Source organism: Agelaius phoeniceus, chromosome 2 (assembly GCF_051311805.1).
Source record: "Agelaius phoeniceus isolate bAgePho1 chromosome 2, bAgePho1.hap1, whole genome shotgun sequence".
In the NCBI taxonomy this organism is placed as follows: domain Eukaryota; kingdom Metazoa; phylum Chordata; class Aves; order Passeriformes; family Icteridae; genus Agelaius; species Agelaius phoeniceus.
In genome coordinates, this window is record NC_135266.1 from 28,623,241 (window position 1) to 28,638,068 (window position 14,828).

The window sequence follows — 14,828 nt, forward strand, 5'->3', positions numbered from 1 at the left end:
TGTCAATGGGGTTGATCTTTCCCAGAAAGAAACAAGGCTACCAGTTGAAATTTGCAATTGCACAAACATTTCAGCATTCTTTATATTGGGAATATAAACAAAATCCAATCATTGTCATGCTGACTAAACTTCAGCAAGAATATTATTGTAATAGGGGTTTAAAATAGAATCTTCTACCCAACATCACTGTTCCGTAGGAAATAACTGTTTGATGTTGAAAATTACATCAAATGTAATTTGATGAATCTGAGAAAAGAAGTAGGAGAGTTCTTTAGCTGACCAGGTCAAATAAAATTAATTATCAGCAATAAGCAATGACTGAGACCTAAAAAAAAAATCACTTTTACATCATCACAGAATTTGGCTGACAGGAATACCAAGTGTGTTGATTTCTTTAGAAATGTTATGTATTTGGTCTCTCAGTTCAGAGTACTTGTTTAAATGGGGAAAATAATCTCTTGAGAGAACAGTGTCACTGAGTTGGAGAAATTGTGGCCTGTGCAAACATGACGATTGTTGTTTTGTTATTGTAAAGGAAGATTTATTAAGAGAAACTGAAAGATGGAATCTCTATTGTATTTTCCAGCCATTGCATGATGTGGGAAAGATAACCACATGGGTGACCTTGCAAAAATCATGTACAATACTTAGTTGTGTAAAACTTATCCACGTGCTATAAGTTAAGCTAAATGCAGGAAGCTCTACATAAATACATAAATCTGCTTCCTGTTTGTCTGGGAGTCCATCAGGCTGATGTTGTGCTCCTGGTGTGTTCCTATCTGAATCAGTTTTTGGATAAACTCTTAGACCCCTCATCTTACCCAATGTGTGCTGAAATTGGAATTCTTTTGGGCTCTGAATCAGCCTTGGAGAGCACAAGGCTTACCAAGTAACAGATGGCCTGTGTACATTGTACTGCCCTTTCTGTCCTCAAGGAAAACAAACATGCTTTCTTTTCTGTCCTTCCAAAAGCCTTCCTGTTGCAGCAGGTTGATGGCAAAATGTGTGTGTCCCCAGTTAAACTGAAATGCTTTCACCTCTTAAATGTGCCTACTAATAGCTTTCAGAATGTAAGTATTCACGTTCTAGAGACTTTAGTACTGCACTCGGTTAAACTGTGAAAAAAATAATGGTATCAAATACCATGCTGTACATTTCAAGTATACATCAATGTCTGTTTGAACTTCAGCACCTTGCTCCAAAATACCAGCATGTAACGTGAGGAAATTTCTTTTTTTCCCCCTCTAAAGTTTTGATACAAATCTGTATGACTTTATGAGTTGTAGCATCTAGAAATTACTTTGGTTCCCATTTCCCTAGATAGTAATATTTAGAGCCACATGATTTTTGATTTTTAATGTCCTGATTGCTTTAAACACAGTGCTTTTTCTCAACAATTTTTTTAGCAACCACTAACATTTTGTGGTCTCTTTGAAGTTGGCTGTTGTTAATGTGCAAATCAAAACTGCTCATCATAACCACATCTTAATAGTCTGGAGTTTGCTTTAAATGTTTGGAACTCTTTTCTGGCTGTGAGTGCACGCTGCACCTTCTTCCAGTGTTCCAGGAGAGGACAAAGCATCACTCTGTCCTACACCCCTGAGAAGGTTTTCTTCATGCAGAGGTCTGGTTAACGAAATGCCTTGGGATATGTTTACTGGAGACAGATCCAAGAGGAAGACAACCTTCACTGAACTGATACTTCACCAAAGGCTCTGCAAGAACATTTTTTTCCATTCCTGTAACATTGAGCTTGTGTCTCAAGTGTTTCTTCTTGAGGCAGTTTTCTAGAACGGTTAGGAGAAGATAATTGGGCTAAAGAGGGCTTCTGTATTTATTAATTTCCCTATTTTTCTTGTGGTTTTAGGTCTATGGACCTGGAACTCAGACAAGAGCCTTCCAGTATGTGAGGTAAGCCTTGTTTGTTCTGGCTGATAATTTACTTAATGGTTCACTTAGCCTGGTCAACTTTGTATGCATGTGCATTTGTTGAACTTTTTAAAATAATTTTTTAGTACAAGCGCTCAAAAAACCATGCACCCATTGAAATCTGATTTCAGCATTCCTCAGCTGCCCAATCTGCTTTACTGGAGCTCTTAGGATCCAGCTTTACTTTCAGAAGGGAGACATAGAAATTTTTAAAAATATCAAGGAGAAAAACATTAATTGGTTTAGAATTTTACTTGAGATACTAACATGCTCTTTCTTTCCAGAGACAGCCAGTAGCAGACAAGTTTTTAGTCCTGAACAGTTTGTCACTCCTTGCATTTTAATGCAATGCTGCCACCTCGTGTCCTTAGGACTGCTGTAGTTGGTGTGCAGACTGTGCACAAAAAAACCCCCAAAAAACCAAAAACTTAAAAAAACCCATGCTGAACTTCTGGGTTGTTTTAAGCATTCTTGGCTTGGAAATATTCTTTCCCTTTGCTGAAGGTAGTATCAGTGGTAGTAGATTTTAAAGAAGCTCCATCAAGTCAAAGTACCCATTCCTTTCTTGATTGTAAGTCATAATGAAAAGGATATGGATTTCTATGTCTAGGGCCAGGGTGCTACATCTGTGGCTAATAATCCAAAATAATTTTGGGTTATATTGCTGAGGGAAAGTAACACCAAAATACTGGTTTTCAACAAACTTGGTTTAAGAAATTTTGAAAATGAGAAGACAATTCAAACAGCAGGCTGCAAAGCAGGTGGTAGTATTATGTGCCTCTGCATTACAACTTGCTCTATTCTATTTGAAATTCATTGGAAATCAGCCTCCAGATATGTTTGGATACTGGAGAGAAAAGGAAATATTAATCATTTTTTAATACAAACACTCAAGAAAACATGCACCCATATAAATCTGATTTCAGCATTCCTCAGCTGCCTGATCTGCTTTACTGGAGCTCTTAGGAGTCAGCTCTCTTTTTAGATCAAGAATATTATTTATAGAGAAGTGGAAATAGCCCCAATCTGTTCTTCCCTCTTTTACAGTGATCTTGTGAACGGTTTGGTGGCATTGATGAACAGCAACGTCAGCAGTCCTGTCAACTTGGTGAGTATGAGTGCTCCACTCTCCTGAGTTACAGCACACTGGTCAACACCACCTCTGTTTTCCTCCTTGTCACTGATACTGATTTCTAGAAAAAAATAAATGGAACGAAAAAAGGTCTTTCCATTATGAAGAATGTATTCTCCCATTCTCTTTATAAATAAGAAGACTGAGTCCCTGGATTTTGAGATCTTACATTTCCAAGAACAGGATAAAGTTGCTGGAGTTTTTAATTTGTTTTAGGAAGAAGATGTATGTAATTAGATCACGAAGGGAAAAAATATGTGGGGCACACATGCAAGGTCCACCAAGAAAATGACTGAAAACTGATTTTAGTGGGAAAAAAAAGCACTGAAGGAACACTTAGCTCTAGATAATTAGAAATAATTTCATACTACCCTGGATTCAAGGAAAATGTGATAGTATTTTATGGTATAGTTCTCTAATATTGTTTAAAATGCTTGGAAGTTAACTTGTCTAGTAAGATTTTTGTTCTGTCCTGTTTGTTGTCACCTTATTCTTAGTAGTGGATTTAAGAATAGAAAAAGGATGCATATCCCAGGTAATTTCTTGTGTATGCTTTTGCCAAATCAGATACTCAACTCTGCAGGGCAGTTCACTAGATTTTCCTTTTCTCCTGTGGCCATGAATTAATTTCTGTGTTTCTGTACAAATGCTGATATGTTTAAACTCTATCACATTCTTTGTCTTCAGAAAACTTAGTATTTAAATCTATATGTATCTTAAGTGCTCAGCTTTTGGTCAAACAAGATGTGGTAAAGAAGAGCTTTGAAACAAGGAAAGCTGGGGGTGGAGGGAATTGAGTCTGATGAAGGGGAGCTCATGGTAGCAGAAAGGTTCAGCATTTGATTGTGAAATATTGATCGGGAAATTATGTGCAAGTTGATTAAAAAAAAAAAGAAAAGGAATATTGTATAGGAAAGCAAATAGCCCTTACATATTGATATGTAAGCTGTAGTAGATTAGAAGCAATTGTTGGCAGCTAAATGAGCCTGTGTTCCTAACTTTGGATGAACCAAGAACTTGGCATACTTCTTCATGATACCTCAACTGGGCACGGTCCTTGAATCCAGATTTCCAAATGATGTGGCTGTGGGCTGCTCAGTGACACAGGCCTTTACTGTGATTGCCAGCTCTTTACAGACTGACTTTTTTTTGGGGCGGGGGGGAGGCAGGGAACAGCACCTCCCTACATATGCTGAATTAGCAACAGGAATATAATGGAGGACAAATTTTCTAATGAGTGAGGAACTTGTTAAAGTTGTTGGGTTTTTTTTTTTCCAACAAAGTAGAATAAAACTTGAAGTTTAGCTTTCTCAGAGTTTAACCTGCCCTTGTTGGAACCACGTCTAGCACGTTGTAAGGTGTTTAATTGTTATTGAAATGAGTGTCTCTTGTATTTGTAGGGAAATCCAGAAGAGCACACTATCCTAGAGTTTGCCCAGTTAATTAAAAAGCTTGTTGGTGAGTGCAATTATTAATTCTTTGTAAAGTTTATGAAGTACTTACTGTCATTAGATAATTATTACTCGATTAGTGTGTGTAATATGTAGATAATTTAATTAGTCTTTGGATTTCTTAATAATTTTATCAAAGGCATTTAATCATATCATTAAATATTAATAAGATAATCCAAATCATCCCAATTGTCTGTAAACTATTGCATGACGGGTAGAATGAATACATTTTCTGTGTATCTATGCAATCTATACCCATTAATTTTTATAATGTTAGACAGTTTTCTAGGTTTGTTTTAGCACAAGGACAATACAAAAATGAAATGTAAAATATGTGAATGAAAATGAAATATCTTAGCTGCAATAGAGATACTTCAGGAAGGTGGTTCTTCACAGTTGTGCAGGCTGTGGTCCTTCAACTACGGTTGAAAACCTCATGCTGTGGCAACAGTCTTTCTCTGTTCTTTCCACTGTTTCTGACAGTGATTCTTGAAAGGGTTGACAGCACCTGGGAAGAAAACACCACGGCTTCCTCCTCATTCTAGCTCTGACACCTGTAGCAAATCAGAGCTCTCAAGAATGGAAGGAAATGGTTGTGCTTGGTCTTCTAGTGTGGCTCCCTAATGAGATGAAACATCCTGCTGCCATTAGCCAAGGGCTTTTAGTCTGTACATTCCAGAAGTGCTTCTGACAGATCTGAAAAAGATGAGTTCAGACATATAATGCAGAAGCTGATGCATGTGTTATTTCTAATAAAAGACTGTTCCCTCTGGAAAATTTTTGTGAATTCACAGATCAGGGAAGGAAATAGAAAAATCACAGCACCAAACCCATCAGACACATGGATTAATTGTCACCTCTGTTTGTCTGTTCACAAACAACTTGATGTGTTCCAGTCCACTCAGGGAGGCAGTTTAGTTCTAAAATGGCATGTAAACTATTTGCTAGATTTGGGTAGAAGAATTGGACTCTTTCTGTGTGTTGTTCTGAGGAAAGGCAAGTGCTTGGTTATTTAAATCAGACTGGAGACTATGGGCAAAAAGAAACTGATGCCCTTTTGTAATGCCAAAGTGCTAACAATCCCGGAATGATTGAGGTTGGAAAAGACCTCTGGAGGTCACTTGGTCCAACTCCTCAGGTCAGGCAGGGCAACCTACAACCAGCAGTGGCCCAGGACCATGTGCAGATGGCTTTTAAGTATCTCCAAGGGCAGAGACTCCACATCCTCCTTGGGCCATATGTGTTTCAGTTTGTGCCCACTGTCTCTGATTCTGTCACTGGGCACCACTGGAAGGAGCCTGGCTTTCTCGTCTTAATCCCCCCCATCTGGTACTTATACACATGGGTTAAATTCCCCATAGACTTTTCTTCTCCAGATTGAAGGGCCCCAGGTCTTTCAGCCTCTCCTCCTATTCCAGTCTTTTCATCATCACCATGTCCCCTTTGTTGCACTCGCTCTGTCCTGGTCTCTTTTGTACTGGGGAGCCTAGAACTGCACCCAGTTCTCCATATGGATCTCATCAGTGCCGATTAGTGGGAAAGCTGATCTCCCTTGTCCTGCTGGCAGCACTTCTGCAGCCCAAAGATATCAAAGATACCCACCAGGACCCTCAGTCTTTTCCTGCCAAGCTGTATTACAGCTGGTTGGCCCCCAGCCTGTACTTCCCAAGACTCAGAACTTTGAACTCGTTGAATTACATGAGGTTCCTGTGAGCCCTTTCTCCAGCTGCCTTTCTTGAGCTCTGGATGGCAGCACAGTGCTCTGGTGTATCAGCAATTCAGTATTGATCCAATGTTGACCCTTGGGGTATAGCCTGAATTACCAGTCTCTAAATAATCACCATCCTCTGGGCCTGGCCATGCAGTTTTCACTCCTCCTCACTGCTCATCCAGCACTCAGTGAGGGTGTTACGGGATCAAAAGCATCACTGAAGTCAAAGCAGGGGATATCCACTGCTCTGTCCTTCTCTACTGAAACAGTAATTTCCTCATAGAAGGTTAATAGACTGGTCTGTGAGGGTAACTTGACTTTTGTGAACCCGTGCTGAAATCTTTGTGGAGTGCTTTGTGAACCCATGTTGCTGTGGGACAGGTGGGTCACCCAGTTGCTGCATGCAGTGCACCTGTGTCTGTGCAAAGCATTTCAGTGATTGAATTATGAAGCAGAGAGCTGCAGAAAGACCTGCTGCTCCAGTTGGTAGAAAAGATATAAATGCAAAGCATAGCGAATTGCAGATGATAAATCACAGTGTCTTGTTTAATAGGCAGTGGGAGTGAAATCCAGTTTCTCTCAGAAGCACAGGATGATCCTCAGAAACGAAAACCTGACATCAGAAAAGCCAAGTTACTGCTTGGCTGGGAACCTGTGGTATGTACAGATTAATTATTGTTGCTGGAGGCAGAGGGGGGCAGAGGGGGCTGAGGAAGGGCCACATAATAACAGTAGATTTCCCTTACTGGAATATCTGCCTAACGCCATCTCCAGAACAGTTTTAACATTTTAACTTTTTCACTTGCATATTTTGAAATCATTATGAGATTACTACCTTTCTGTAAGCCCAATGAATCATTTGAAGTGTATGGTACATAGTTACATTACCAAGCCCATAGCAAATGGGTTTGCTGATGTTGCTGCAATCCTCATTCCTGTTGCTGGCAATAGGAGTTGGTTTGCTTGGAGATGTAAGATCTGCCTAATTCCCAGAAAAAGTGTGACTTTCATAGCCAGCTCCCCGTTCTAACTAGCACAATGGTTTGTACCCTTCTTTAAATTTGCAGACAAAAATCATTCCAGAAAACATATGAACCTACCTAGTAAATGTAAGCCTAATAACAGAAAAAGATCGAGATCCTTCTGAAAGGATTCACAGAGGCAACTGATATTGATAGATCATGTCTGACAGCACAAGGGTGATAGCAAACTGTTGCAAACACAGAAGGTTTAACTTTTGTATTTCTGGCCTTCTGTGTTTGGCACAGGCAGTAAGAAAACTTGTTCTGAAGTAGCAGTACAGAGTTGGTACAGCAAGGCAAGCAGTTTCTGTGCTGCTGTTTTTATCTTCCTGTACTGATGATGGTGTCAGCAAGCATGTCAGAGCATATGGCTCCTGAGAAAACAACAACTCTGTTGTTCCTGTCTCCATATTCTATGCCTGTATTTAAGCACTGCAATTTGTAGGATTACAATTATTTGTATAGGATTTAAGAATATCAAATGAGATACTGGATGCCAGCTTTATACCATGCTGCGAAAGATGAACTTTAATCCTTACAAACAGAAGGGGCTTAAATGCTGGGTGTTTGTCTCTTTCAATGCATTAGGAACTGAAAGTCGAATTATGCATGTCTGTTTTGATACTAAACAGACCCATCATAACCATGTGTGAGATTTAAATTTGTTGGGTTTTTCTACTTATGTCAGAAAATACATGTGGTGTTTAAAAGCTGAGCTGCATCAGCAGTGAGGAGATGTAACCAGCATGTGGTGCTGTTAATACTTAGATTGGCTAAGAGTGAGATTCCCTGGCTCCCTTGTGATAGCTGTTTTATAAAAGATTCTGTTGTGAAATGAGCTGATGTGAACCTAGGGTGATATAATTCTCTCCTCACTTTTGGGAACAGGTCCCATTGGAAGAAGGTTTGAATAAAGCAATTCATTACTTCCGTAAAGAACTTGAGTATCAGGCAAACAATCAGTATATTCCCAAACCAAAACCTGCAAGGATGAAAAAAGGAAGAACAAGACATAACTGAAGACTATTAGTTGGACAGGAAATTCCCTGCTTGACATTTGACGGATGTAATTTTTTTTTATTTTTATTTTTTTTTGAGAGAGAGACTTTAAAACAGGTATCATGAAGAACGAACTGGAATTTCATTCTGAAGCTTGCTTTAAAGAAGTGGATGTGCCTAAAAATAACATAAATATTCCCTTTCCCTGCAAATCTTGCCTTGCACTTTTTAAATCTGTCTTTTTATGTAAAATAGAGTAGAAGCATCTTTTAGTATCTTCCAAGTTTTATATCTTGATGTGAGATCATTTTGTTGTGACTGTCCTTGACAGTTTTATTTACTGGTTTCTTTGTGAAGCTGATGATAAACACAAATGGGATGAAAAATGCCAATTTATTTATAAAATGGGTACTATAAAATATGAGATGTTCTGCTATGCATAAGAAAAAAACTAGTGGTATTGTCAGGTGAGAGACACTGACATCTGCATATAGAAGAGTTTAAAAGAATTCTGTATGAGAGCTTTATGTATTCTTTAAAGGAGAGATTTTTTCAAAAGTTTAGTTTTAGTTGTACACTTGAATTTGAGATATTTTCATTGATTACCATGGATAAGGATATTTTGAATCACTACTGTGTTGTGCGTACTCTGGGAATAAAGTTAATGTATTATTGGTTACAGTGGTTGAATATGCTATTTTAATAAAATACTGAAACTTCTGTTTGCTCGTTTCAAGGTTTCACTGTGGAAATTTCTCTGGATTTGCACATCTGTGGATTTATTGTATATTAAACATGAAGTAACAGTCTGTAAATAATCCACTCAAAGTTAATAACTGGTCTTGCATTGCTTGTCTCCTAACAGATGTATAGTAAGGGCTGCAGGATGTCTGTTGAAATAGATCAGACAAAACCATCCTGATATATTCCAATTCAGGTAGTTGATAGTGATGCAGGAATATAATATTTCTTTAAACCATGGAGCCTAACTTCAGCCTTCCTGAGGAAATACTGAAAAAGTGTTTCTATTTTAAGCAGTTACCAAAGTGCCAGTAAATGCTTTCAACTTTAGTAACTATGCCCTGTTGTCTTAGGGAAAAAAAAGCAACAAAACAAACAAGAAAACCCTAAAAAACAACAACAAAAAACCCCACTTCAATTCCCCTTATTTTTAATATTTCTCCTAGTTTTTTAAAGGTATTTAAAAGGTATTTTGACTTAGTGCCACTTAAAATTGAAAATTCTAAACCTCATCAAGCAAAGTGACTTGACTTTATCTCATTAGAGCTTGATGTTTTTATTAGCTTTTGAGTATCTCTAGGTTGATGGTAAATTGGGAGCTAGCAGTAGCAGAGATGTTATGCCCAGCCCTGGGGAGACTCCAGAGCAGTGTGGCATTTGGGCCCCTTTGTCTGAGCTGTCTGCCAGAGCCTCACAGTGCTTGCATGGCTTGGAGTCCCCTCCAGTCTGTCTGCTCAAGTTCCCAGCGACTCCAGCAGGGTGGGGTTGCTGCATTCATTGCTGTGCCCTGCCTGGAGTGGGGCTGCAGGGATTCTTTTAAGACTAATGGGTTTTTCCTTGCTCACAAGTGCACGTTTTCTCCCACTGGAAATCTGCCATACAGCTGAGATGGGGAGCCATGGTGCATTTTCCTGTCTGGATTCAGAGGTGGAATTTAGATATTATACATTACCTCCATCTTTTCACAGCCAAGCAGCTTGAGATCTGCTTTTTTTGTATGAAGCCTTTTTCTAGGTCCTTGATCTGGGTTTTTATTCCATATTAAATTGCCTGAAAAGTGCACCATGGTGTGCTGCTCCTAATGTGGCTGTAACCTGTCATTACTGAAACACTCACAAAGCACAGCCTCTCCCTGTACTCGAAGCCACAGCTGGACATGTGTGAAAGTAGTGCCCACTTCTTCAATAGTTCTTTGGAGAGAACTGTAATCAGCTCCCAGCATGGAGGTTTTAACCCTTAAAACTCTTAAGATGGAGATTCTATTTGGGGGATGTTGCTGTGTCTCCTTAGATTTCACTCCTTGTGCAAATTGTGCCACTGAATGCCAAAGTCTGTGAAGAGATGGGACACTGGTACACCCCTGGTCCAACATTCAGCTCAGCCATGGAGAGTAAATGGGAGCTCTGGCTACCAGCTGTTACTTCCAGGGCTCCTTTTTATTTAATCCAGTGACTTCAGTACTAAGTGTGTGAATTTGTACAAGCATAAGCATGCTACTACAGACTAGCACAAAATGTGTATGTTAAAAAAAAAATCCCCTGGGAAGTCTGAACCTTTAAATACAAGAGAGGAGGATTTAAAAGCTCTTTAGGTTATGTCTCAGCCTGACTTCCTTCATAAAAGGAGCAAACTGGAGAGGCCAAGTGGCTGGTACCAGTACAACCCATCTGTGAGTGTGTGTGATGCCTCCCACTGGGCCTGAATGACAAGACTGCAGATTTGCTACTTTCCTCTTACTCTTCCTGGCTTTTGTTTCAGAGGTTCCTGATTCAGCTCCCATATTCTTTTTTAATAGTGTCTTCCAGCAGCAGGAGCTGAGGTAGCTGTTGCCCTTAGGTTTTGAAACCAGTGACTTGGGGCTGATTCAAAAGGCATGAATCATGTTAAGAGTCTGCTGATGCTTGAGACTGAATGTCTGGGATACTTTGAAGTTGTCTGGTCTGAACTGAGTCTTCAAAAAGGCAGATGGAGGTTTGCATGTTGGTGCTCTGCTCCCATCTGGGGTTAGCCATACCAGCAGGAGAAAGAGGCATCAAGTGTGTTGGGAACCACAGGTAAGAAAGAGCTGCTGCCTCTCCAGATGAGCCACTTTTGATGGGGGGTACTAGAATATAGCACTGAAAGCTTGGAAATACAGAATTTGGGAGTAAATGAAGCAGAGACATGCTCTCAGGATTTTTTTTTCCTCTAGAAAATTTGAGAATTGGAATTTTCTGCTGCCATCTGGTCAAGCAAACAAGGTAAAACTAACATGACCAAACTTGAGGTGCCTATTTACTCACAATTTACAATGGGGAGCTCAGCTGGTGGTGGGTTCCTCACTCTCAGTAGGAAATACACAATGCAGCAGAGGGAACTGGCTGGCTTGGTGCTGCTGAGTGGCACCAGCTTTCCAGAAGGAAGGGTGTGCAAGGCACCTGCTGCTGTGCATCCTTTGATCCTCAGAAGCAGGACCGCTCCTGTTGCTGGAGGTTACAACAGCATGAGATCCACAGTTGGATTTTATTCTTTATTTCAAGCGTGACGTACTTTTCCTTTATTTCTCTATGTAGGCTGCTAAGGAGCATTGTCAGCCACATTGCTAGTCTATAGACAAGCTACAGAGGGGCTTGCAGACCTAATTTATTTTAAGTAGTTCCATGAATATGTAATCTAGAGAAGCCTCATGCTTAACTTTTTGCTATATGGGGAAATAATGATGTGGTAGTTTCTGTGTCTAAGGTGTTTGCAGCTTCACTTAACCTATATAGACTGGTGGGTTTAGTAGCCAGTGAGTTCACTACCATCCCAGTATTTATGTCTTAATCTGCTTTTTTCAATAAATTTTTAGAAATATAATGTATTGGGAAAAATCCTTCACTTTTTGCCAGGGTTTGAATTGAGTTTCAGAGTTGAAAGAGGCATAATTGCCTTGGAGAGCAGGCTACAGAGGGCAAAACAAGGCTTCGATTAGTTTGATGGATTGAGCCAGTCCCCAGCCTTGCTAGTATTGAGTTTAATGCTGCTTGAGGCCAGGAGGTCTCTGAGGGTTGTCAGGGGCTGGTCCACAGAAAGAAGATGCTTTGTTAACAGCAAGGGAACTGTACACTCAACACTGCTAGCCCTAACAACCCTATATCCCTTCCCTGAAGTTGCTGGGAATGTGGCTGCCACAAATCCATAGTTCCTCTGTTGTGAGCATTTCCCTGTGGGGATTTAAGGTGTCAGAAGGGAATACCTTATTTGCAGCTCTTGACCCTGTAGAGCTACCATGAAGAGCAGCAATAGTTCTGAAGCAAAACAGGGCCCTTAGTATGTGGCAGGAGGCTCCTAAATGCAATTCTGTATCAACAGGGAGGCTTTGCTAAAATAACAATTCATATTTCTTGCAAAAAAACCCCCAGATTTTGGCTTTCTGTTCCTTGTCTCAGTCCTTCTCTTGCTTATTTCATAATAGCAGATCTGACAAGTCTTTATCCATCTTGGTTTGTTGCCATATACAGCCTGGGACAGGCACCAGTTTGTTTATTCTTGCAGTGTTTTCCCTAGATGCTGGCATGCTCTTCAGCGAGGAGCAGGATCCTCTGAATACTCTGGTCCCCACCATAGCTGAAACAGCTGGAAGGTCCAAAGCACCAAGTCACAGGGAACAGTGGCCTAAAGTGCTGTCAAAGCCACACACAGCAATCTGGGCTCTGTCCACCCCACTGCAGAGAAAGCTGTTCTAAGCAAGGAAGGCTGTGTTTTCCACCTGGGAAACAGTCCTGGAGTAGATGTGCTCAATCCCCCATCCCCAATATGTTAGTGTCACAAGCAGGAGCTTAAAGGGAATGATGACCTGTCCTCCTCATTAAAAAAAAAAAAAAAAAATGGACACAGCCATAATGCTTCCATTCTTTGGCAGAATGGTTTGCTGGCAGGTGTTACCAGCAAAGGAGGCAGCACTGCCCTGTGAGTCTGATGGACCTGCCTGGCTGACATAGACAAACTCGGGGATGTTGCAGCATCAGGCTTTGAAGCATGAAGCACTGGAGCATGGCCAAGCTGTTTCTGCTCTGAAAAGAGCCACAGTGAACCCTTGCTGCTCTTCTGTCTTGTTGGAGAGGTTACATTATGTCAGTGCTGGGATGGCTGAGGGTGATGCTGATGTGAAGTGCTCTGTGCTGTCTGCACAGCAGCATGGAAATGCTGAGAGGAGGTGCACAGTTCTGTCTATGTTTTGGGACAGAAATAGTCAAAGGAAGTTAAACTTTGAAGCACTCCATGCATGTCTGATGAAATTTTTTTTTCCCCAGTAATCTTCCTCCTTTTGCCCAAGCCTGATTGCTTATCCTTGCTATCTACCATTGCAACTGCTGTCCTGCAAGGCAGGTGCACCCCTCTGCAAGGAGGGTGCCCTCACCTCACAGAGCTATTGCCTTGTGGTGAGTGACCCCAGCCAGCAGCAACGTGCCTTCACAGCCACTCCCTCCTCCTGCCCCAGTGGGACAGAATTAGACAATCAGATGGGTACTCTGGAGGGCTGAGGTAACAGCAGTTTAATGAGTGAAGGAAAGAAGAAGAAATCCCAAGTGATGCAAAGGCCACTCACCATCTCTCCCAAGCAATCCTGGTGCTCACCCAGTCTCTGAGAAATGGCTTCTGTAGAAGTCAAAGCTCTGACCCTCTTCTTCTTCTTCCCAGCTTTCAGTGCTGAGCAAGCATTATATCATTTGGAATTGTCCAGTTTGGGTCAGCTCTCACCCAAGTACCCTCCCAGCCTCTCCCCCACTCCTAGCCTGCCTGCTGGGGGACAGTGTAGAAAACAGGCTGTGCAGGCACTGTTCACCCAAAGCAAAAATGTTTGTGTTCTGCCTACGCTGGTTTAGTCACAAATCTAAAACTTGTTATCATATGTGTTGTTATGTAGGAAGTTAACTCTGTCCCACTCCTTAACCCTGCAACACAATCTAATGCAAAAGATTTTTCTTTCCTCTTAGGAAATTCAGAAGACAGAGACCATAGATTTGGTTGTGAGCCTGCAAGGCACAGAAAGCTGCTAGACTGAGTCAGCCTGCAGGAATGGACAGAGTTTACAAAGGCCTAGGGAGGGATGGTCTTTATTTACAGCACTTTTTTTATTCTTCCTTATTCAGCTGGTCTGAATTCCCAATTGTAAATTCTGGGAAATGATGGAAATTACCAGCATGGTTCAAACGTTGCCAAATTTAGTGCACTTTTTGGATAATATACAAAATGAAACTATTCTTTTAGGAATAGGTGTTTTCCAACTGTGCAAAAGTCTGTGCTTGACTCAGAATGCGATTATTCCCTATTTGGAATAAAGGCTCTTCTACCAAGGAAACACACCAGTTTAAACCAGTTATACTGGCAAGGAATCTGGAAACACACCAGTTTAAATCAGTTAAACTGGTTTAAGGATTCTGCTGAGATTAAGCCTAGGGAGGGCTGAGGGTTTGGAGCATGTTAGGCCAGCATGGATCTGTGTGTGCAAAGAAGTGACCAACATGTTCAGTTTGGCTCCCTCAGCAAAGAGCTGTCTCCTGGGAAGTGTTCCTGCAGGGAGCTGTGCAGTGCTGGGCTGCATCTCCTAGACACCAGCCCATCACACAACAAGGGCTTTAAGCAAAAGATTAGGAAATACACTCAGATTTAAGAAAGTAGTGAAGTGTAAAGAATGGTGTTGCCATCATCCATGCTTTGGAAATTTCTTGTAAGCTTTAGATGAGAGACAGCTAAGTCATCCATGCTGTCTTCTCTGACTGCTACAGTTGGTGGAACACATTTCATCTCTCTTTATCCTGATTCTTCAGTTCCAGAAGTCAGAGAAGCCAGCCTTCCTCACCTGCCCCTTCCCAGTCCTC

The 14,828-nt window shown here is 40.9% G+C and overlaps 1 protein-coding gene across 2 annotated transcripts in view; it reads left to right on the top strand.

Moving 5' to 3' along the window:
• Window positions 1-8,964, top strand: part of UXS1 (UDP-glucuronate decarboxylase 1) — a 54,686-nt gene extending 45,722 nt beyond the window's left edge. For both annotated transcript variants that reach the window (XM_054654489.2, XM_077173373.1), the window contains exons 11-15: window positions 1,868-1,911; window positions 2,977-3,037; window positions 4,462-4,519; window positions 6,777-6,880; window positions 8,134-8,964. In XM_054654489.2, the coding sequence (XP_054510464.1) occupies window positions 1,868-1,911; window positions 2,977-3,037; window positions 4,462-4,519; window positions 6,777-6,880; window positions 8,134-8,265 (399 nt within the window). In that variant the 3' untranslated portion in view covers window positions 8,266-8,964. The remainder of the gene's footprint in view (window positions 1-1,867; window positions 1,912-2,976; window positions 3,038-4,461; window positions 4,520-6,776; window positions 6,881-8,133) is intronic.
• Window positions 8,965-14,828: the final 5,864 nt, after the last annotated feature.